Source organism: Leuresthes tenuis, unplaced genomic scaffold (genome assembly GCF_036924035.1).
Source record: "Leuresthes tenuis unplaced genomic scaffold, fLeuTen1.0.hap1 SCAF_2, whole genome shotgun sequence".
Classification (NCBI taxonomy): Eukaryota; Metazoa; Chordata; class Actinopteri; order Atheriniformes; family Atherinopsidae; genus Leuresthes; species Leuresthes tenuis.
The window spans coordinates 11,620,903-11,646,147 of record NW_027325356.1 but is presented as its reverse complement, the minus strand read 5'-3'; the positions used below and the strand labels follow the sequence as shown (position 1 = coordinate 11,646,147).

Sequence of the window (25,245 nt, the reverse complement as noted above, 5' to 3'; positions counted from 1 at the left end):
GCCACAGTTTAAGTTCAGCTGCTCTGACACCTGATTTCATTGCCCTTGGGAGTGGGAGTTTGGCAGACTCACGGCTGCCTGCATCTCCTTCAACCCTTTAATACAAGAAACCAATATCACTTTGACCGCTGGTGGAAAAAGGCATCAGGCACCTTGCTCTGGGTAATGGATAGCTTCTGCTCACCGACATAAACAACTGGGGAGTTGTGATCCTGCCAAGGCCAGTTCCAGTCTGGACAAGGGATTTGTGTGTTTTCTGCGTGCCACTGCAGTTACTTTGCACTTGAGGGGGGAACTCTCCACTGGTGGAAAAATTATATTAGCCCGGGAAAGAAATAAGCCAGGGCCACATTCACTTCTCTGTGACATCCCACTCAGAGTCAAAAACAGTGTGTGTGTGTGTGTGTGTGTGTGTGTGTGTGCGTGCGTGCGTGTATGTACACATTTTTTTCTCTCTTCTTCTTTTTTTTATTTACTTCTTTTTGTTGCCGTCTGCATCCTGTCACACAATTACAGATGGCTCGAAATTGAGGCATATCTGAAATTAAATTTACTCAGTTTCCATTATGTGTGATTGGCTGATAAGGTGGAAGTGGGCATGCGCGCGCCTGCGAGCGTTTTGTTTGTGTGAATGTGTGTGTACGTGCAAAGAGTGACGGGTGTCGGCACTGCCGGTGAGGGCTGTCTTCTAGACTTTAAAGCTGCGCCACCTTTGATTTATCAGAGGAAACAGGGCAGAAAATGAGTGAAGCAAGTTCTATAAAAATGTTCTCTCAAAGACGATACACGGAAGCTTTCTCTTTGTGTGTTTGTGTGTCTTCTGTGTTGTCTAAGCAGCTCTTACAACTAAAATTTACAGGGAATTAACATCAGGGCTTGTTGTAAAACTTGCTGTGCTGAAATGCAGCCCTGTAAAACTGTAAAAGTACTCAGAACATACTGAATACTATACTAATAAAGTATCCAAATTAAATGATTACTTTTTTTTTCTCTTTTTAATAAAAAAATCAATACAGTTTCTGAAAGGGACACAGAGAGATCCCTATTTTTATTGTGCGAGTCTGTGTGTATGTGTGGCAGTGTTGATGTGTTCTCGCAATCTCCATGGTGACAGAAACCGAGGCCTTTCTGCCAGGTTGACCTTTGCGAGGTCTCGGGCACCATCAATTATGTCAGCCAGTAAAATGGGCTTTGCTACACACAGCAGATTATATGGAGTGTAAAACATTAGAAAAATGTGTCTGAAACATCAGAGTAACATGTTTGAAGTGACAAAGGGTTGGGAGAAATAGAGACGGTCCCAAAAAGGAAAGACCCCATGACAAGTGATTTTGTTTGAAGGCTTTGTAACACACTCGAGTGGGCAGGGATGCTTTCTTTGGCCCTTATGGCAGTCCATCTTCAGGACAGAATACAAGCAGGATGGACGGACATATGCTTTGCACAGGGTCAAATGAAGCAGAACTCAGAAGCTTTTGTGGTGCTCCCTTTTGGTGGTGAGAAGAAAAGGCAAATCTGTTGTCAAGTCGTAGTCCAATGGGCCCACAAATATCACATAAAAATTCACCGGCCTGTTTTTTGCGAGGCTTTTGTTTCTGTTTCATGATAGGGAGTGTGGATCCAGTTGGTTTAATGACTAAACCACATAGTTCTTAGTCTGAATGAGCTTTCCAGCACACTGGGACGGGGGCTACACACGCACTTGTGCTCAGTCCTCAGTGGCCCTTGCTTGAATGCGCAATCCATCCATCACAAGAGAGCTTTGAGAGGCGCTTTGAGTAATTCGGCACAATGAAGACAGAGCTGGACAGAGATGTTTGCGAGAAGCATGACACTCAAGCACCTTCTGCTCTCTTAAAGCCCCCTTTCGCTCTTTCAGTGTATGAAAGCTGAGTCTAGATTCTAGCTAGATAGCAGATTGTGATCAGCAGATTGTGATCAGCACCTCATTCTCTCCAGTAAAAAGCTTTTTGCTGACTGAGGCCAAAGCCCGCCTTTCTAAGCCCTGGAGTTACAGTATTACACACACTGCACCATACTTCAAGTCTTCAAAAATGCTAAACCAATAAAAAGGGTTTCCATCCATCTTGACATGCTCACATAGAAGAATTTTGTTTTAGTCGGGGGGGGGGGGGGTATATATACGCCTGCTGGGACTAAAATTCATGGCCAACAAAGTTTTGTGACTACAAGAAGTCTGAGAAGTAGTAATTCTTCAGTTTTTGCATCGGGCTGGAGACCATAGAGCAGCTGCAGTGAGACTGTGCAGGTCTTCTTAAATGTCATGTCTGTCATTAAATAGGAATTACCTAAAGAGGTACAGTGAAAGAGAATGACTTTATCTTAAAAGAAACAGATTAAGATCTCCAAAGTTTAAGGTTCCCTCCCATAAAATACTGTGTAGTTATCTTAGACCACAAGGTCTGTTCAGTATCATCAACAAATGCTGGTTTTAAAAGATAAGCTTGGAATTTTACAGGAGTTTAACACTTTATTTTGTGATTTTATTCTGAATTTCTCTGTCATGGCAACTCATTTTTTGGTTACCGGTTATCAGTTCATCCTCTGCTGCAATATTTCATGTCAAGTCCTGTAACTTTTAAATCAAATCAGAGTGTGCTAAGTGTGCTGTTTTCAAATGTTTAAATAGGACTAGCAGTTTTACTGCCTCCAACAATTCTCTCCAAAGCACTTGGCTATACAGTAACAGACAATGGCGCACCCCATGAGGGAGTTACATATAACTGGATTACGAACTCGCATACTCTAAAGATGCTGTCTACTTTAGTCTGGAAAGGAAGTCACAGACATTCTAACAGCTTTTACATTTCATAATACATGTTTAACAAAGCCGTATACACTCCTAAAAGATTTTGGAGCACATTGATATAATCTAATTAAGTAAAGGGAATTAAACGTGAATAAAGTACGCTTTGGATTGAGTTCCATTATGGACCTAATTACTGCAGTGAATCAGAAATCTGTGCTACTCTGTATTTTCACATCCTTCACATCCAAAAGCTCAAATGGTTCAAACTTCCTTTAGCTGGGTGGTTGTAGTTTTAGTTTAATCTTTCCTTATAAGAGCGCTTAATTACGATGATGTTCGGTGGCCAACTTTTATTGCAAGTGTGCTGTGTTTAAACAGCATTTGAAAACAATCTGTTCTTTGAAAGGCAATGCCATACAAAAAAAAAGGAGAAAAAAAAAGAAGATCGAGTACCTTATCAGCTGACAGAACTGAAAATGAATAAAAACCACAGACTGGAATCTTAAATGTCTCTTTCTTGATCACTGCTACAGTCAGTAAAGAAGACATATGGCGTCTTTTTCTTCTTAATGAGATGTTTGACGTGCTTTGGTCAAAATGCCACGGAAAGAAAAGAAAGAAAAGAAAATTAAAGAAGACCAATTAGACGGGAGATTTCAAGGTTGAGACATTAGAAAATTAGACAACGTGCTGGTGAAACATTATTAGCCCATTTCTTTCTTAAGTGAACCAAAAAAAACTACTAATGAAAAATAATTGCAGAGCGAAAGAGTTTCGACTCCTCACTTCTTAAGGTACAGCAAATGCGGTATGACTTGAAGTTGAAGTGTGTTGGAGATAAAGATGGGGAGGCTGGATCTGACGACTCTGAAGTATGTGAGGCAGAAATCCAAACTGCTCGCTGAATGAGATATACTTATACCTTAGGGGTCCCAAACAAAATGCCAGAGCTGTGTTTTTAAATTGGCAGTGACCTTGGACAACCAAATATATGCTCGAAAACAAAGAGAACATATTTCTGTCACAAGTCTGCAAAGAATAAAACTAAAAACTGCCAAATTTCTAACTGGTCTTAGAAATGAGAGATGTTACCATAAAGTTAGCATCTCTAAACACCTGATTTTTCCACACAGTTACCTAGTATATGCCCTCCTATTGTGTAATGTATGTGTGTATGTGTGTGTGTGATTGATCTCACCCAGGGAGGCTGAGAGTGGCTAAAGGGTGTTTATGAGACTGTTAGCCAGGAGAGGCTGCTGCCCTGCAGCTTTCGCCCAAATAAAAGAGCCATTTATTACATCCAACATGACCCTCTCATTACACACAAATAGGAATTAATGAGTGCTATATCGGGCACTCCCAACAGAGCAAGGCGGGGCCCGCTAAAGGACTAGCGTTAATTACACTGTCCTACATCTCACCCATTTAACACTACCTATCAGATCGCACTATCTGCAGGGAAAGCATAGCAGTGGCGCTGCACAATGTGGAGGGATGAAGTCTAAAATCTACAAATGTAAACGAGAGCGGTTGATTAAAAAAACATGGCTGTAAAAAAAGTTCTCAGGTTTGATCTCTGTTGAGCTATCCTCTTCATGCTGTATATTTCTTCTTTTGAAAGGTGAAGCCAAAAACTCCCCTCAATGCTCCCAGGACTTGTGCTTCCTCTACACTGTGCTCACATCCCCTTGTTTACATCATCAGCTTTTCATTTCTTTTCTATTTACTTTATCTTACAAGCTCTGACTCCAACTTTAATCTTTGTAATCTCTCTCTCTCTTTCCCAGACCCCTGGCAATTGCCACAACCTTTTCCCCTCAACTCGTTCCCCTGATCCCCCACCCAAAAATTCATCCCCCCAAAAAATACACAAATATTGTGAATAATCGTCTTTCCCCAAGTCTTTCTTTTCTTTGCGTCTCTTCGGATAAATATCAAACCCCGATCGCTTGTCCTGCAACTTTAGTGAGGTGCCAAAGCATAAGCAGATTCACACAAAACCACTGTAATGGAAGATATTTTCCCCGCATACACCTCAGAGATTAAAAGATAGTAAAATGTCTTTTCAACCTCAGCTACTGTAGGTTCTACAAAGCACTTCAAATTTGTTTAGTAATCCACTCATTTATACACCGAAACTCACAGTAATGGTGGCACTTCAGGATCAGTGAAAAGTATAAATTCTTATAACGCTGCCTCTTTTTGTTTAATTTATTGTATGTACCCATTTATCAATTCCATCCTGTGGTTTCTGTCCTCACTTGTGCATTATGATACAAGAAAACAGATCACCTTGTTAGGACCTAAAGAAGGTATGTTCTATTTTTGCCTGTAATTAGGCTTCAACTGGGATTTCTTTTCATTTTTATTTTTTTTTGTTACTGTACACTTTGAGAATCTACAGTTGGGGTGGGCTGTTTTTATTTTAATTAATTGGTTTAATTTATTGTTTCACAATGTGTGGGTGAAATAAAGCCCCGTGAGACCAAAGACTGTGATTATGGGCTGTGCAAATAAATGCGAAATGAATTTGAGTTGGCGTGAAGATAAACAATAATAAGAATATCAACCATAGGACCTGATGAGGAGCCAGATATAGATTTTGAATAATTTTATTAAAAAGTGTGTGTGCAGAGTTCAGGGTATGAAGGCTCTATTTGCGCTCAGTCAGGCTAACAGAGCTCAGAATCAAGTCGCAATAAGCGCGATGCTATTTCTGAACACGAGAAATACTGAAAAAGCTCTGACCGTATATTCTATACATCAAGTAAAGAAAAAAAATTGAGTTGTTTTCTTTGCTTTCAGTTACTTAACAACTATGACATGATTGCCTGCAAGAGTCAACAATTAAACCTGGATCAAAGTAGTCGAATAATTACATGTCAAGTGTTGGTTAGCGGTAATGTCTCCAGATGAAGAGGGGTGGGCTTTGCTATGAATCTCTCTTTCATCTTTATGTACTTTCTCCCCCATAAAGGCACTTTCTAACAAACACACACTTCATCCTTGCATCTCACTCTCTCTATTTCTGTTGGTATGACACAGGAAGAAGCTGCACCCCGCAGCCAACGCAGCCGTCCACACTGAATGCGATTAAACTGAGCAGTGATTAATCTGGGCTGCCCCATAATTCCTCTTTACCACTTTAATGGATGTTATCTCCCCTCCTCTGAAGGCTTATCGTGCTGATCGGGGCCAAGGATGAGGAGAGGAACAGGAGGGGGAGACTACGGGTAGAGGGGGAGAAATTAAACCAAATCCATACAGAGGTAAGCAAATGAATAAGTAAGTAAATAAGTAAGTAAATAAATAAACGCAGGGATTGAGGGTGCTGCTAAGCGGATAAGGCAGATCAGTCTCTGTAAAGGGCTCATTTGTTTTCTAAGAAGACGAGACAAGCTGCCTTCAAAGACTACCGATGGAGTAAAAAACACTGTCGACATCACAATTCACAGACAAACAAAATGAATTATCCAAACTGCTGTCAATAAAACTCAACACAGTAACAGTGTACAGAAGCACAATACCGTAGCGGACAGTAGGTATGCAGAGGAGCAAAAAGTTTTGGAACAATGAACTATATGCTGTAATTAGGAAAGAATTACACTTGTTCACCATGGATCAATTCAATCATTTTAAAGGAGAGTGAAAAGCTGGTGTCAGGTTTGAATCACTAATACACAGTAAAACACTATGAACAATACTATGAACAAGAACAGTTGTGAGTGTGTTTGTCTGCATGTGAGCCATTTTCATTTTATCACATAACATTAAAACCTAACAGACCAACTAATAATTTGAACTAAAATGTTCAACTGCAGCAGCAGTCATTGTTTCTTTCTTCACTAAGGTGTTCCCAACATTAAACTTTACCAAAACGCTGCTTTTAGACTCAACTTAATGGCCACCGCTGTGTGCATGTAAGCATGTCTTTCTGTCCTTCCACGTCTCAATTCATGTAGATAAATACATGTGAGAGAGCCTAGTGAAAGACTGACAGGGTTAAACCTGTTCGGGGTTACAGCGATACTGCACTGAGATTCTGTCCCAGACAAACCTCTGTGGGATTCCATTCAACACTAGTGTACATCTTTAGGTACAAAGCTGCGGGCTGCATTGGCTCCAGGTAACATGAACGCTCCCTTCAAGCCACCGCGTATCTGTCCATGAAAATTCTCTAAAGGGGTTTAAGCATTTACGCAGAAACACTATCAGGCGCTGCCGAAAATTCAGCTTACCCTGTTGAGTAGGGACTTCAAAGAGAATTGCAAATACCTTTGCACCGCTACATTTTCTCCCCTCTCTCTTTCTTGCTCTCTTTCTCGTGTCTCTTCCTGCTTCTTTTCATTTTATATTTCCAAACACAAGCTGCCGCGCGATGTAAAATGTATTAACAGCCATATATTTCCTCTTTAAATGAATAATAACAATAATCTCTCAGTAATTTCGTTTTTATACAGCTCTGTCTAAATAGGGCAAAGCAAGCATGCTAATATACAACTGCCGGTAAACAAGGCCATGCAATAATGAATGTGTGGATTAGGCCTCGAGTCTATGTAGCGCGATAAGGAGAAACAGCTGCTACTATCCAGGTAACAGCACATATTGACTGTCAATGAAGGATAAACTACCGTGCAGCTGCACTCTCACTGTGGACACACTCCACAAACACGTAAAGACACACTGACACATACAAACAAACCAGCAGCCATACACACATCCACACACGCTGTATGAGCGAAGAACAGCAAAGAAATGGCATATAATCAACATATAAGCCTATTTACATAGCATGAAGCTTTAAATGCAAAACAATACGATGCCTAAACAGTGTGATTTAATGTAAGAGATAATAAATGGCTTCATAATGAGCAATAAAAATGCTCTTTAAACAGTTTACTGCTTAGTTCACACTTCTAATTAATCTGGGTTCCATGTGTGCATATAAAGTGGGTATAAAACTCTGCCCAACTGTGGAAGTAAATCGGCGAGCGAAAGAGAAAAATGACTGCTGGTAAACATCTGCAAGGTAATTCGGCTGTAGCCTCTAGCCTTGAAAACAGGTCGCCTTTTTCCTCTCACCTGGACCAGCAAAGCTCCAAATAAGTCGTCACAAAAAAACTGCACCCTCAAAATTATTTACGCAGAAACGCACAACAGGAAACCTTAACATTTATTATGTTTTACAAAGCCATCAAATAAGTGGAGAGGGGATTAATTGCCCCGGCCCGACCTTAAAATAATTATTCTGAGCGCTGCAACTCTAAACTCCGATGAAATTGATACACTTTGATAATTAGATTCTTGGCACTGACCCTCTGAAGTCAATAAAGGTTATTAAGGCCAATTGCTGTCTAAACACATTACAGGCAGAGTAAACTGTCCGTCGGAGGCCCCTGCTACTCCAGCGCCAATATGATAATCCATTCTCCGTCCTGGGGGTTTCTTCCCTAGTGCCTGTGTCTCCACTCTGCCATACAAAACCAGATTGGATTCGCTTAACCTTTCCAGGACTTTGATCAAATGAGCTCACACAGCAATAACATTTACATTGACCCCCCTACCCTCCACACCACCCCCCCATCCCCACACACACACACACACACATGCAGTCCCTCTCTCAGTTCTCTACCTCCCCCTCTATGTTTCTGACTCCACAGACTCTCCTCGCACCTCACCGCCTGCCATCCCTCCTCCTCTAACCCCCTCCTCAGCACGTTTGCTCAATAACCTAATCAGCTCTTGATGGCGACCGGGCCAGGCGGCGTATGATTGCAGTGCTGCCCTCCTCGGCAGCCTAGATTGTTTCCGAGGACTGTTATTACAGTGAGGGGAGAAGATGAAATGGTCACCGAGCGCATCTCCGCACAAAAGCACAAGCATGCAAAAGACAGCCTCCATTATAAATCAGAGGGAGTAAATTTTGTCACGCCAGGAGAAAAAAGCCGACTGTGTATATGTAGTATACGTGCGTCTGTGCGTGTGACCAAACCGTCTGAAAACAGGGACTGACAGGCTGGGTGAATGGAGCAGAGGAAGACGTGGCCCCGATACCACTTCCTGTTTTGTACATCTTGAAGTATACAAATGTATTCAACTGAGTGGATCCCATTTATTATGAAAGTAGATTAATTTCCTTGATAGGTGTTGAAAAGATTTCCATCTACAAGGCTCGTTCTGCTGTCAAATGAGGGAGAAAATGTGAGAAAGAGATACGGTGAGATAGCAGGAGCAAAAGAGGGAGAAAACAAGAGAAAGAAAGAACATAAAGAGAGAGCAGAAGAAGAAGAAGAAGAAGAAGACGACGACGGAGTGCACTGAAATCTCTTTGCATCCGCTGGCTTTTGAAGTTGTGAGATGAGCAGCCACAGAAGTCAGGAAAGTGACAAATTAGGGAAAAAGCTGTACTGTGCAAGCAGAGCTGCTAAATCAATTAAAGTCACGCCGAGTGCATACATTACCATCAATGGCTCACATGTACACGCTAACACACACACACACACACACACACAGAGGACAGGGGAAGAAAGGAGATGTGCTCATGGGCTCGCTGCCGCTTCTCCCCCAGAGTGAAAAAAAGAAAGATAAAAAAATATCACACCGCCATTTAAAATATTCTGCATAAAGCCAAGATTCTCTGTCTATTGTCACTCAGATGGAAGCTATTCGTTGTTGCTAGTTTAAGGAAATGTCACTGTTGTGTGATAGCTATGATAGCAGAGTCACGAGGGAACACAAGGCTCCGAGCCAGGCAGGTCTAAACGGACTTCAGCACTTTGGATCACAAGGGAATGTAAAACCTTTCGGTTAATGCCCTTCTTCCACCCTCCTTTACCTTCCTTTACCTTTACACACTCATACACACATTTTTCTTTGCTGTACATTGACATAAAGTGCTCTTGAAGACTATTCGGGAGCCCGAGTCTTTCGATCAAGGAACCACATGAATTCACGAGGTATCAAAAAGAAGCGAGTGGACTTGTTTTGTTTCGCTTCTTTTTATATTTATTTATGTATTTTATCAGAATGTCATTCAAATGGAAGGATGAGCATTTGCATGACAACAGGCTGAGGAGCAGAGAGGGAGCCCCAGGGAGAGACAGTATCCATAAACAGGAGCGAGACCCCCCCCCAATATTGCAATATTCTTCATACAGACTAACAAACGCAGCCCAACGCATCCCACAACACTGTTGCTAAATATGACAATAAAGAGAGGAAGCCTGGTGGTTTGTATGACTATTTTAGCAGGATAAAACAATAAGACTGTTTTATTGCTACAGCATGGTGTATAAAACAATACGGTGTCATTTTATAAAGCCTATTTAAATAGACATATATTTGTTATTTTAAAATACCCCCGCTGATATCAGATTTGACTAAAAAAATAATGCTGTGTTAAAAAATATATTCTGCAGGCAACAGAAATATCTAAATAAATAAAAAGTAAACAGCATCTGTACGCAGTAGGTCACTTGTATATGCTGTCAATTTTCAGCATCAAAATGTAAACTATATGCTATAAAGGACCCCCCCCCATCCGCCCCGTCATTTAAATAACTCAAAGTAATTTAGAGAAATGTGTTTTAATCTAACGTCAGAGAAAGCCGCAGCTATCGAAGCCTCTAAAAGGAAAATCTATAAGTCACATCTATGAAGTGCTTTTCATCAGCATATCAGAGGTCGATGCATGTACGTAAATATTGCTAGCAAAAGCAATAACGTTGTCTTTCATCACAATAGTGAATCATTACCTTTATGTGCTCACCAGTGGATTACTTCTGCACTGGTTCAATATGCATTTCTGCAGAAGACATGCTTGCTTTTGTGTGATTTGAAAATGTGAATATTCTAATCTGCAGCGCTAACTCTTCTAATAAACGCGTATCCGTGCACTTTGAGATGCTGAAATAATACATTTTACACATCATTTCATTGTCAAATGTGCATTACACACTTATTTTTAATTTTGCAAACTTTTTTTCGGATAAAAAAAAAAATGGCTCGTATTATATTTGCTGCTTTGTATAAAGTTTATTGCTAAGTTGGCGGTGAGTGACAGTAATTCACATTTTGATATGTAGAAACTCCCCCATTTGCTCCTCCATTAGCAAGACGGAGAAACTTAACATTTCACCGGTGCCCTTTTCTGAACGCGGGGCCGAATCACACATTTCATCTGGGCCCAGAGGTGGAGGCTTCGGATGAGTTTAGTCCCCGTCTACTATAACCCCCAAACCACCAGCACCCCCACCCACCCTCTGCCAGGCCCTTCCACTGTGCGAGAGAGAGACTACGACTAGAGCTGAGCAGCGTCGGCAGCAGCAGCACTGTTCTCCTCCAGCCCCTGTCTTTATCCCCGCCTGAGCATTAGATGTGATTACTGCTCAGCGCTCGACACTGACAGAGACAGAGAGCTCCCAGAGACAGCAGGAGTGGGTGAGAGACGGAGAGGGAGCCGGCAGAGAAAGAGGAGCACAGCTTTTTCATTCACTATGCTGCTGCTACAGTGATACAAGAGTGCCCCCTGCTGCTACTCGCGTCTGGCTATTGAATACACACACACACATTAATGCCATGCACACATGAATGCACACTCTTTGAAATTCAGCCACGAGAGAGGTACTTTGTAGAAGCAATAAGTTGGGAGAGAAAGCAAGACCAAGCATATATATCCGTGTGTTTACGTGCTTTATATCCTCAACAATCTCTGCGTGTGTGTTTGCTACACTTAAAGTATGTACTGATCAGGGCTCTGACTAAGGTGACTTAATTACAAACCTGACATTGCTCCGTGATTGCTTTATAGTGGTGTATAAGTAATAGCCATGTGCCCACGTTCCTCTCCAATAAAACCTCTGTGAGACTACGATTAAACACATGACACATCCTTAATGATGCAGCATAGTGTGAAGTTAGGCACTCCATCATGTTAGTTTAAACTCGCCCTCCCCTGTGAGGAGCATTATTGGACAGTGGAGCACTTATGTAGTTTCTGTAAGAAGCAAAAGCTGAGGCTTGTTGGGCAATTTGAAATGTGAAAATCTGTATTATGACATGAAGGAGTGATTGAAATATAAAGCCACTAATATATTCAGGAAATGGCATAATATGACATTCTTATTACTCATTTTTTGATTCATATTATGGTTTTATCTAGATAATAGGAACAGAAATATTGCTTTTAATCCAATAAGATTTAGTTCAAGGTATAGTATATTTTACCATATTTTCAAATTAGGGTAATTACTGTTGGATATTACACACACACTGCAAAACTAAAACAGCCGCTTACCTTCAGGCTGTGGATACAGGGCTCTCACATTCATGACCACATTTTTCATCTCATCACTGGGTAAACCAGCCTGGAGCCTAATCTTATCAACAATTTTTCTTAGGACATTTGCAGGCAAATTGAACAATATTACGTTAAATGTTTCAGCTGTTGAGAAGCAGTAGTTTTCTATGATTGAAGCTTGTCCAGTAACACATGTGGGAGACATTCAGGCTTTTACACAATCGAAGCTTGCAAGGAATAAATCAGGTTACGTACACTTGAATTAAATTGGACTTTACTTATAATTAAAGCAAAAATGAAGTGGTGTACTAAACCAAACCGATTGTAACAGTTGGTCTTCAAAGCTGTCACATGACCAGCAGCGTGTCAGAGCTATCTCACCATGGTCTCCATGAGCTTCCAGTCTTTCTCCAGCTGCTCCATCGGCCTGGTCCACCAGCTGCAGAAACGAGCGTAACGCTGGCCCTGAAACCAGTACTGTCGCAGCCATTCGAATTCCACCTGCACAAACATACATGCACGCACACACACGCAGAGGACAACAATATTAGCACAGAGGGAACATTTTCCCACAGCCCGATCGGTGATAAGAAAGACAAAAAACTGAGAAAACTTTTTAAAAAACAACAGCGTAATATGGAGTAACACGAAACCTGTCATTTAGGAATAATACAGTTATATATTTGTATAAAATCCAATCTTTTTTTAATCTTTGAATGAAAAATAAACATGAAAAACATTTTGAATTAACATATCGATTTATTCGGGTCCAGTCAAACGTTGGGACAGGTCTGCTTAGGCGTTGCTTTTTCTTTCAACAGTTTTGTACATTGCAGAAGAATACAGAGGAAATCCAAACTATGTTTCAAATTGCTACACTGAAACGTTTCCATTGCATGTAAAAAATGATGTAGCCGAGATGCCAAACTGTGGTCATCCCTGTGACAACAGTCACACCCTTAAAAACCACAGATATGCAAACATCACACGCAAACAGTTCATTCACCCAAAAAATTCCACTCAGCACACCTGAAAACTCCATCTACTTCCTCCTCTCCTCGTTCTCTCACCCCTCCTTCCCCTCCTTTCCTGCTCCGTCTGGAGATGACAGTGTCTGCTGCTGAGCCGCTCCCCTCTCCTCCGCTGGGAGTGTTTTTGTTTCCTGCTCTTTTGAAGTGCTGATTTAATCCTCGCCAGGATGCTTCACGTAGCCAGGTGTAGCCCCACCACTTCTGAGTGTGTCGCTCAGCATGCCTGTTTGTGAGTTTGGACCTGCACTGTACACGCATCAGTGTGGTTGCGTCCCCGCGCGTGTGTGTCTGCATAAGTGTGTAAGCGGCTTTGTTAATGTCTCTGCATTAAATTGCCATGTGAGTGCGTATGTCAGAGATTGCCACAAATGCCACCAACATGAACGCAAGACGCCAAGTTGTCCTCCCCCTAAAACGCCTTACAAAGCATCATCCAGAGAAAACAATGCACATCCCACTTCAGCTTGACGTACACAACTGTACAACACAAATTGCAGTTGCATACTATGGAGTCGGATATGAAATGGAACAGAGAGCGCTATTGTTTATTTTCTGAAAACTGCTTTTTTTGTTGTTCTTCTAACAGAGCATTAGTCAACATATACAACCAAGTCTTTTCACCCGTGAACTTACAGGCAGTCAACTTACAGGTTTGAGCACATAATTCTGTTCAAGAGGTCACATGAGATGTAATTCCTGCTACGTTATTATTTTCCTTTTTTGTTTTTCGATGAATCTCATACTCCAATAGCACAGTTTTTTGGCGTTGTATGCCAATCCTCAACTGTAATCCAACCCCGTTTCCAACAATCTATACGTAACTGAAGCTCATGTCAGGTAGAAAGGGCCATTTAAGATGAAGCCCCGATGCGAGGTTTGAATCAGTCTCCGAGAAATCATGTGATCCGTGACAAATGAAGCCTCGCTCCCAACACAACAATTGGTTCATCTGGCTACTCGCAAGCGGATTAGCATCATAGCGTTATACTTTTTCCCACATCAATATTTCCTTCATAAACAGCGTTGCATTGAAATATTACAACATTCAACAGGGGCGCACAAAAGGAAAAGAAAAATAGAGCAAACTGAAACAAAATAAAAGGGGGGCTACAGGGCATTCCACGCTGGTCATATTTAACTTGTTTGTGTCTGGCATCTTATATGAGCACAACTGTTTGTTGTTGGTGGTGTATGAGATGGAGCAAGCTTTAAAAACAAGACATTTGCATGAGATTTTTTTACAGATGGAACATATATTAAAACCGGTTCTGTGTCTTGAATGATGGTTTAAATTGTATGTAAGAATTAACATTAAATCAAATAAGAAAATCAAACATACGTATCAGGAAATTAAACACTGGTATAGTATATATATATATATATATCTGGGTTGGTCATTTGAATGTATGTGGCTGTCACTTCCCACATTTCCTAAAGTGTTCCTTTTTTTCATAAGAAGGATGAAAGTAAAGTAATTTTGAGTTAAAGCCAAGTTCCAATTCTTGATAGCAAAAGTGAATTTGCCAAATATTAACATTGTGCCCGAAATATTGTTCCAAATGTTGGCGTTTTCCAGTGGTCATTGCTCTGTAAGATGAGTCAAGTCACCCACCAGCCATCACCTCATAAACAACAAAGGATGAGAATTATTGACACAAACAACCTGAGTGGCCTGTCTGGGGCAGAATCTGTGCACAGAGTAGTTCTGCCATTGACTCCCAAAAGGCTCTGATCACAGCAGGGATGACATGCAAGGACTGGGGCATGTCAGGGAGAATACACAGTCAGTGGCGCAGCTCAGCAGCCTCTCAGTCACTCCATACAACCCACCCTTCAAAGAAATGTCATCCTTTATGGTCCCTTCAACACACTCCAAATCCACTCCCCTTCGATCACTACAGCTCAAACACACAACAAAGCCACGAGAGCCAATATCGGACGTCCTTTTCTCTCAGTCTGTCTCTCCTTCTATCTCTCTGATTGTCTGCCTGTCCTTTGGTGAGAAGAAGCCAACCTGTGTCTCCACTTTGAGCTGACATGGCTGCCTGTCCCCCACAGCGCAGGCAAGTGGCAGGCACAAAGCAGGCCATCTAAAGCAACTGAGGAGCACTGGCTAGTTGGTATTTGAGAGTCTGGCCACCCAGCTGAGAGTTGCCAAGCAGGGAACTCTGACTAAATGCCACCCATCCGGGCAGACGGATCGAAAGCCTGTGCGAAATAGAGGGTGGTTGTTAGGCCTAGTTTTTCTCTGAGGTGGCAAGGAGGGAGTGAGAGGAGAGCCAGTGACTCCCCTGCGGCAGTCCCTGTCATCTCTCCAGGTGATGGACACACTAACGACACATTAGCTCCACATTAGTGGTGCGGCCACCCACCTTGGCAACTCTGGAGTTAAAGCCAAGAAAGCCTCTTATTTCTTATTTAATGAGAGGCATTTTCTTTTTTTCCCCCCACACCTTCACGGCATTCCCTGAACGGGTCCAATCAATTTCCGAGCCGGAGCCCTGAGGTGAGAGCTGATGAGAGTGTGATCGATCCTCCTCTGTTTACCTATCCCGGCCTCCTCTCACGTCGGCCAGGATAACTGGTTCCTCCAACTCTCTGTGAGTGACCTGACACTCATCACATACTTGCTAAAGTGGTCATACAAGGTTATAATGTCAATTTGTATTCTATCCAAAATTATTTGTGTTATTATCAGTAGTAGTAGTTTTACCCCCCAGTGACGGAAAACTCAATATTAGTGTCAGTTTTATCAAGTTCATTCATTCAGTCTTGAAACAACATAAAAAAAATCTGTAAAAGCTCATTTTTGTAGAAGTGAAGGTGAAACACATTTGCTTTCAAGACATTTCATCCCTATTATAAATCAGAGATAAATTTAAACCTGTAAGGTGAGCAATAAAATGCTTAAGGGTAGAAAAAGCAGTAAACACGGACAAAATAACAAATACAAACTACACACAGCACTGATCTGCAAGAAAAACTATGTTTTCAGAAGTGATTTATACGATTACAATGACAAGCCCCTCAAGAAGGGTGTTTGAAAGCCAGGAAAAGACTTGGGAGCCTTGGGGAGGCATTTTGAAAGCAGGACACTTGAAGGTCATGCACACCTGCTTCTGCAAGGTTTACTTTCTGCCAGAACATGTGGGGAAGCCTTGTCCCTCCCTTCAATATTTACTGTGGGGGGACTAGCATCATTAGAGGGCGTCCCTCAGGGCACTCTGTCACACACCCACCTGGGAAGTGACACAGTGGCTTTAAATGAGACACGACATTTGCGTCTGGGATTAGCATTTCAAAGCCAAACGTGCACATGGGGGCTGCGTGGCGACGCTATGTTTGACTACCCCTGCCGACTGAGACAGCAGGTAAGATTAAAAAGAGACAGTGAGAGGGACCACGCTCAACAAACAGGTGGGAAGCTCGGGTTTCTTCATCTCTGTCTCTTCAACCAGACACCCTGCACCATCAACAAACAGCGACACCCGGATGGCAGACGGTCCACTTCATCATCATCAGGCCCCACCTACATCCTTTGAAATATGCCAAGCCCCTGTCCTTCCCTCTATTGTACAATATCAGCAGAGTGTCAGCTGGTTCGTGTTTGCTGTTTAGCACATTTAAAGGAGAGGCCCAAAAGGCGCTGCTCAGGTCAGGCTGCCTGCATGTCTCAGGCTTGTTCACTCCTCGGTTGTCCATGTCAAACACGACCCGTGCAATATGCACCCACCGAGCACCAAAGTGGGCCGTCATCATAAATAACTCCACCAACAATACATCATTTAAGTGGGTGTTCTGCTCTCGTGGGCAGCTCCAAACAAATGGCCACATCGATCATTGCAAGAGCCAGGTAGGGTAGCCTTGAGCCCCTGAGAGCACCACCTTCTTACTTAAGCACTCCCACATACAGACACACATCAACCTTGTATAAATAGCTCCCTGTTTTCCTAAATAAACCTGCCTTGCCCCCCTGGTGAGGGCCTATGCTTGGTAATCCTGTGGCGGTATGCAGTAAACTACCAGGTGTTGGTAGTTCAACTAGCGCAGCAGTTCTCCCCCAGCACAGACAGCCCTATTGTTTGGCAGTGCTGAATAATTAATATTGTCTACAACCTTTAAACAACCTTACGTCAGACTCATCTGTCATGGCATCCTGCTGAGGGGCCCGGATGCTAGCGTCGGCTTGGATGTGCACTTTGGGCACAGGGGTGTTCAGGGGGAGAGGTGAGATGTGATATTAACTGCTGCCTTGCGGCAAGCTAACACAGGAGGCCAATAGCTCTATAGTCAGACCCTCAAGTTCCTCATTTTTGACCTCACTTTATCCCTCAGTACTCCAAGCCAGCATCACTCATTGTTCTGTATGAACGGGGGTTAGGGAGGGGACAGGGGCAAGACTCCATCTTTAGAAAACATATGGAGAGGCTATTGCCTTACGATCCATCAAAGGCCAGGACAAATGAGAACAACCTGGATTTCATATTGAAAGCATTTCCCTGAGTAGAAACAAGGTAAGTAGAGGGCGGAAAGCTGGCAAGCTCCCTTTCTGCTGTTCAAAAAGTGTTAACCTGCCATCACACTACTCCCAGTATGGTCTCTAATTCTCACGATGCAGGGAAAACAAAATCATCCACGATTAAATAGTATCGATGCCATACGTGTTTCTGTTAATAAATGACTGTAATTATTCTGGATCCTACTGTGTGCACCTTCAATTATGAGAGATTTGTATTTGTTGGAATGCTGCATTGCTTGTAATCTAGCTGACTAAAGCGATGACATGAAGGAACCTTAACCATAAAGAAATGAAGATATAATAGTATATGACTGCTGTCAACTCTTTCTCCACAGAATACTAGTTTAACAGAGCTGTAATTTACATACGTGCTCTGGATCTACATACACTACAGGTATGTAAATCCATATGATGCAGAAAGCACAAATACATGTTTGCTCTAATACATTAAATTCCTGAACTATATGTTTATCCATGTTATTCATAAAGAATGCCTTCTTTGTATTCAACAACATCGATGCTGTTTGGATTAAATCATCATCATATTTACAGATGGTTCTTAGTTGTTTTTAACCTCCTTGGAGTAACAGATTACTGAGGATTACAGCATCAGTACAACTCAGATTGTGTCAGGGAGGTTTACAGTCACGGATGAATATATTAAAACTTTCAAAGACTGCCATGCTATTGTGTAAACACTTTTGGACCATATTCTGCTTTCCAGTGTGGCTCACCTCTCCAAGAGGGCTTTCAGCCCAAGTATTTCCAAATGCTGTTTGGATTCCATTTAATCCAGTTCTGATGCATTAGTAGGCTCAACAGTGCCATAAAGATATGTGTCAACCATTTTGCCAGCACACAAAAATTTAATCTAAAAAAAAGAAGCATAATGCACATTTACAGACGTATTATTGCATGAATAAGTGCATGCACATGCATATGAACACTTACCTCATTGTGAATCTCCTCACAGTGCTGCAGCGTTGTCGGCTGCAGGGTCAGCAGACTGTGGGAGCCCGTCTCGGGGTCAGTATGCAGGTTGGAAAGGGCCTCTTGGCACCGTGACTGGATGTAGGTCAGGGTCCCGCTGGAACACTGATAGGAATGAGACGACCCAACATCCCAAACGTTACCAGTGAGCAGGGATTACCCGTTTTATTTCGATATAAAGATGCTGAAATAAGAAAACAACTGTCTACCTAATGGTGGTCTTATGAATAATGCCAAAAGTTTACTTTCCCAAAGATGGTATTCCATTTGTTTTTAAAACCAAAGATTTGTTGCTTTACCCATTTTTGAAAAATTTGCATATTTTAAGGGGAAAAAAATGTCAGTAAAGTTTTGAACCACAAGTTCAAACTGAAGCCAAAAGAGACTGTTTGCATACCGCACAGCATTTTCCACACAGATTTGAAACGCAGTGTTTTTCCCTTTAGTTTTTCTGACTTCTCACCTCTGCAACTCTGTGTGTGGAGCTGAAGCGTGCGCTGTCTCCAGCTAGGACACAATGCTGGTGGGTGCTGTTCAGGTCATCTGGTGGATACAGTGAAAAGTAAACTATCAGCATATACTAACAATCCCGCCGAGAATCATCAAAAGAACAGAGAGGGGCTAGAACACAAGAGAGCTCAAACCTGAAAAGACTAAAAGAATATTAATCTAATATTTATTGAGTGATTTTGCTCATTTCAACAAAGAAAAGAGCAGACCCTCAAAAAGAACACTTTACAGCAGAAAAACAGATGAAAAGCACGAAGTGAATTAGACTAAATCAGCTTGTACACTCAGACAGATTTAGCTTGGTCCAGCACCAAATCAAGTAGAGTGGCGAGCACTCTACTATAATTTTAATTACCAAACAAAACCAGATCGTGCTCAATCTGTCAAGATGGAAGAGCCATACCAACAAACATTTGTTCAATATCACACGCGCTTTACAAAGAGGCCTTGGTGCTGTTTCCTGCGTATCCCGCCATGTGTTTCTTTGTGTGTATAGATGTTTCTCAGCTCTGCCATTATTTGCCTCACACCAATAATTAATTTAGCCATGACAGAGCTGTCATTCACAGCACATGTGCATATTTACACCCGCCTTGAGCAAGAGTACACCAGCTAATGCCTATGATTTGAAAGTCAAACAGCCAAATGCTTTGGGAGGAAGATATTATTGTTTGGTGGGAGGAAAAAAAAAAAAAAAAAAGACGGTGACAAACAAAACAACTTGCCGGTGTTTTCTTCACCCTGATGAGATTGTGAAGGATTAGGTCTCTGGGCAGAATTACTCTGCGTCTTTAAAACTGTTTATATCCAATAACAAATTATCTCCATCAATCTGCTCTTTTCTTGGCGCGTCTGATGCAGTCAGTGGGATCAGGAGGGAGTAGAGGCAAACTCGATAACTGTAATAAATATTTATCTTTCTTTCAACCCCTGTGCCTGCTGCCACTTGTCCTCCTTTTCCAGGAAGCAGGCTTTTAAATATATTGGGTCAACTCCTTTCTCCAGTCCCCCTGTGCATTGGGAGCTGGAAATCAGATTATTGAACAGGCCTGGTGTCAAGACTTGCATTGTTCTTTTTTAACCACTGAAATTCCATTTGGGTGGAAATGATGGTGATTCAATTTGCCTCCAGCAGCTCAGACATTAGCAGTTCAAAAGGGCCAGCCGCCGACAAATGGTGCTGAAAATACATAATGGTGTCTGTGGTTATATGCCATTGTAGTTTCCTTTTAATACCAGAAAAACTACTTATCGCAGGGTGTATGTCACTGAAACATCGGTACAAAATATTTTAACACTTGGTTTAGATGTGACTGCTCTGTCTGTGTGTATTTGAGATGAGGGAGGGTCAGAAGCACCCTTCAAATGTGTGTATTTTCAAAAAGGGAGTTGTGCAAATTTATAAGTGAGTGCATATGTTTGTGCACTGTGCCAAGTATTTAATTCAGGTAGGCCAACAAAGCAACAGACGGCCGAGGACTGTGTCAGTCGCTATCGTTGTAGAGCAGTTGGCCTCTCAAGGGCGTACTCACCAAGTGGAGCATAAATCCCCACTGATCCGCGACAGTCAAGTCCCATTAGAATGGTCTGCACAACAGCCCATCACTCTATTATCATGGTTGGCCTGAAACTGACGGTTCTATTGTAAATCTTATCCCGCTAAAGGAGGTTGGCTTCAAGGCCTGTCAAGCTGAATATTAGGTACAGACACTGCTGCTAACCCTGATGAAAACATCTTCAAAGAGTGGGTATGAGGAAGTTGTTAAAACCTTCTGTTCCTTTTTAGTTGTTAGGGTTTGAAAGCTACTTTAAAACAGCTCAAATGTAACTTTACATCATATCGCATATAGTGTATCAACATGTTTACTGTCACGATACAAAAAAACAGAGCAAAATTACTTATAATACTAACATAATTATTGTCTTCATCAAGCGTCTAATGCATTTGCTGATGACTCCACAGTCTATGTATTTACGCATCCATGGTATTTGGATGATACAAATTAATACTACTATACGGTCATGTGTAAAAGGCAGGACACACTCTTTCAATTCTAAGGTTTATAAAAAAAAAATCAACTAACAACAATGAAAATAAATTTGGTAAATCCAAGCTCGTATGAACAAAAACACATTTTGACACCTCTGACACTTACCTATTCAACTAAACTTAAGCCAAATTCCAGCACAGGAATAGAAAAGGTAAGTAGCAGCCAGGTGCAGCTTATTGAAGGAACTTAATGAACTGATCCACAGGATGTGTAAGCACCTCTATGAGGGCAGAAGTTTGGGCAGTTTGGTTGTCTGGAGCATTCAGACATGTGTGAATAAATAAAGGGTTATAAGACCATTTACTATTTTACATAAACTATTTGGAGTCACTAGAGACAGTCAGACAGTCGCCGACATTGCCAGGAGTTCACCCTAAGGTCGGACCGTGCAATGCAGAGAAATGCAAGTGACCTAAGAGCTACATCTCAGACTCCACGGGCCTCAGTTAGCATGTTAAATCTTACAATGTACGATTAGAAAAAGACACATTGCAGCACTGCTTAGGTTTAAAAAGTTGGATCTGAACAAATCACAAGACTTCTGGAACAAGATTCTTTGGACAGGTGAGACCGAAACAAAGATGTTTAAAAAGCAAACGCAGCATATCAGCACAAACACCTCAAACCAACTGTCAAGCATGATAGTGGAGGGGTGTTTAGCAGCCACAGAAACTGGACACCAATCTACAACAGAATGGTTGAAAAAGAAAAAAGAATCTGTGTTTTAGTGGTGCCGTCAAAGTCCAGACCTTAACCTGACTGAAATGCTGCGGCAGGACCTCGAGAGAGCTGTGCACAAACAAGTGCTCCCAAAACTCAGTGAAGTGAAGCAACGCTGTGAAGAGGATGGGACCAAGATTCCTCCACAATGATGTGAGAGACTGATAATGCCATACAGAAAATGATCACTTCAAGTTACAGCTGCTAAAGGTGGTTCTACAAGCTACTGACTCATGGTTTGTGCTTCATTTTTCAAATACTGCCAGTGCAGCGATCCAATTTTCTTTATGACGTGACACGCTGTATTTATCTCATTTTAACCAAGAAAGGACCAGATGATATTTTTTATTATGTCCTGATACATAAAACCTTAGAGCTGAAAGAGGATGCACTTTCCTTTTCACATGACTTTAAATTACATGTATATCTTAAGCAGAAGGTGAATTAACGTGGCAACACTTACCCGCTAACCCAACATTTTCTCCAAGAGATTCACTTGAACAGGTTTTACAACACCTTCTATAAATAAAGATTTAGAATGAGCCTCATGAGCCCCGGAGCTTAAAAACACTCAATGAATCTCAAGAAAATCATCAAGAAAATACAGACAGAGAGATGGTCCAGATGGTCCTTCCAAAACCTTTTTGGTTAAGGCCCTTCCCAACTCCAAGTCCATAACATGATGAAACAAATAAGTAAATAAAAAATAAAAATCCAGAAGCTAAGAGCTGGTGTAAACCTGAAGTGTTTTCATATAAAAAAAAACTGACAGCACGTGTTGCTTTGTGGGTTATTGTCTGGATCTTATTTGATCCTGAGGGGATAAAAACTGTGATCTTTTAATCACAAGAAAGTCTCTTTAATCACTTGGTCAAACACATTTTCTCATACATGTATGAGGTTTTTGAATAGGAGGCTAAAAATCTGAAATAAGCGAATAAAGAAAAGCATGTTGATTTCTACATGGATATAGCTGTTAAAAATGAAAGGCAGTATGAGACCAACTAATACTAAGAGGTAAAAATTGAAATATCATAAAGTGATTAGATAAACATGACCGTAAAAGGTGCACAAGAAAAACAGACTTCTGGGATGTAAACATGGCTTCAATAAACAACAATAAAAGTATATTGTGTAAAGTATAAAGCATAATGACACATATTATTTCTCAGGGACAAATAATTACCTTGTCTGTCTTTCTTTAAAAATGACACAAACTAATCTTTTATTTGAAAATAAAGTGTAATAATTCATCAAGCGGTTAAAGCAAGAACGTATTTTATGTCTATTCTTTCATACTTATGACATCACGATGCCTTTTATAAAATAATAAATCCCCCATCCATCCAACCAGGGGTCCTCAATTCTTGTCCGTCTCAACAGAGGCTTCTGTTGTGATGTGGATAAATGTCCTTGCACTCAGAAAATATGAGAACGCTTGGAGGGACCCATGGGACCAAAAAGAGGAGGGTGGAGGTGTCCGCAGCAGCCAAAAGCATTAAGCTATGATTTACACCCCTGTGGCTTGCTGTCTGTTCTCCCCATAGAGACATAGTCAGCAATGGGTCACAGGACTTCAAAAAATAACATTTGGTTTTCCTAACCTCTCTAATGCACACAATTTCATGGAACCTTAAAGCTCTGTGTTCAGGCCAAGTAACCGCTCTTCCTCTCTCTTTCGCTTTCTCTCTCTCTCACACACACACACACACATGCTTCGGCTCCATTCCTCCTGCAGAGAGAATTAGAAGACGAGCGCAGAGCATGAAGAGCGGGAGTGAAGTGCATCCTGCTGGTACGGGTCATTTGGGACAAAGTACAAGAAACACTAAAACACAGGGTAATGAAAGCGTTCCTTCCTCCGCTCTCAGACACGGTGGTGAATGCGGGCGAGCTGTGCGAGCACCATGTTAACATGTGCATGTGTGCATTATGCGTGCGTGTTTATGGAGAAACCGTAGTACCTCTCATGTAATAGCAGTCTCCAGATTCCAGCGGCAGCATCAGGCCAGGTGTGTGGATGTCCCAGGCCACCTTGAGCCCAATCCTCCAGTATGCTTTCTCACCGCTGCCTCCTTCACTGCTCTCACCTGTCAGTCATACACAGGCCAGCTCACTGTAACATTAGCATCTTACATTAATATTCATGTTTTTGAGCTCAAGGTTGCCACTTTCACCCAGTGACACTTGGTTAGGTGTAATAGGAACATGATTTAACTTCAATTTTGTCACATTTTTTATGGAAATACGTGGGTATTGTTAGGTCAAACTGCAACCTATTACAGATAAAATGAATCTCATCCGTTTTTTTTTTTTTCCAAATTGGTGAGTGTTACATCTGGATAATGCAGTACAGAAACACTATAACAACGCCTACTTATCACAGATGCCAGAAAATAGAATAAAACCAAATTAAATTAAGAATTACCAGGTTAAAAGTATGGAGTGCAATGATTAAATCAATACCACCCAAACAATGGATGTAAGATGTAAGCCTTTGTCTCCAGAAAGCAAGAATCACTTAACGTCCACACAAAGATGATACGTGTTGCTGTGGTCATATTGGCTGTTAGCACAGGATCTTTATGCTATCATTATGCTGTGCAAGAGGAAATAGTGAGATAAAAGCCCCTGATGTTGTTTAGTGAGTGTGTGAGAGTGTGTTACTGGACAGTATGTATCCTATGATACTCCTGCTGCTGAACCCATTCACTGATACCACCTCCGATGTTCTTCTCTGTCTCTCCCTCCATTCTTACATGGCATCCTAAGAAAACAAGATTTGGCTGGGCTGGCCAACACCCTTCAGCAAAATCAATACTAAAGTCGTTCTGGGCCTCTCTGCCCCACGGCTGCCTTTTCCTTTGCTCAGCACGGATAAATAGTAACTTAATTTCCAGCCATTGTGCTCTGAGAGCCTGCTAATGACTGTACTCCCTAAGGCCTCAGGAATTGTGGAAGACCATCTTCTGTGCCGGAAAACATGTCACGGCAGATTCCTTTGGATCAGAGCAGCTGGGAAAGACGCAACTCTACAGTACTCTGGTCAAAAGAACAAAACAAAGTGAGGCTGATGGAACAGAGAGAAAAAGGATCTCAAAAGAAGCATATGTAATGTAAAACCTGTAGTCTCTGAATATCTGACATTTCTAACGTGCTACATTGATGTTTCTTCGGGAATGGGTGTGCGTCTAAAAGCTCGGCCTGGCTGAGCCGAGCACCGGAACATAGTTCTCGTCAGACTTTCCCCTCTAAAGTCTGGAGCAGTGGGGGTCACACAGAAGTAGAGAAGACATAGCTGCGAAGCCCGGCAAGGTGTTACGCTGCGGCGTTTGAAGCCTGTGTTCACAGGCTCA

General features: G+C 41.7%; 1 protein-coding gene across 2 annotated transcripts in view; it reads right to left on the bottom strand.

Annotated features, from left to right (window-relative positions):
• fto (FTO alpha-ketoglutarate dependent dioxygenase) overlaps positions 1 to 25,245 on the bottom strand; it is a 117,432-nt gene that overhangs the window by 69,772 nt on the left and 22,415 nt on the right. For both annotated transcript variants that reach the window (XM_072380192.1, XM_072380193.1), the window contains exons 4-7: positions 23,854 to 23,979; positions 19,072 to 19,151; positions 18,570 to 18,713; positions 12,450 to 12,569 (exon numbers count right to left, since the gene is read on the bottom strand). In XM_072380192.1, the coding sequence (XP_072236293.1) occupies positions 12,450 to 12,569; positions 18,570 to 18,713; positions 19,072 to 19,151; positions 23,854 to 23,979 (470 nt within the window). The remainder of the gene's footprint in view (positions 1 to 12,449; positions 12,570 to 18,569; positions 18,714 to 19,071; positions 19,152 to 23,853; positions 23,980 to 25,245) is intronic.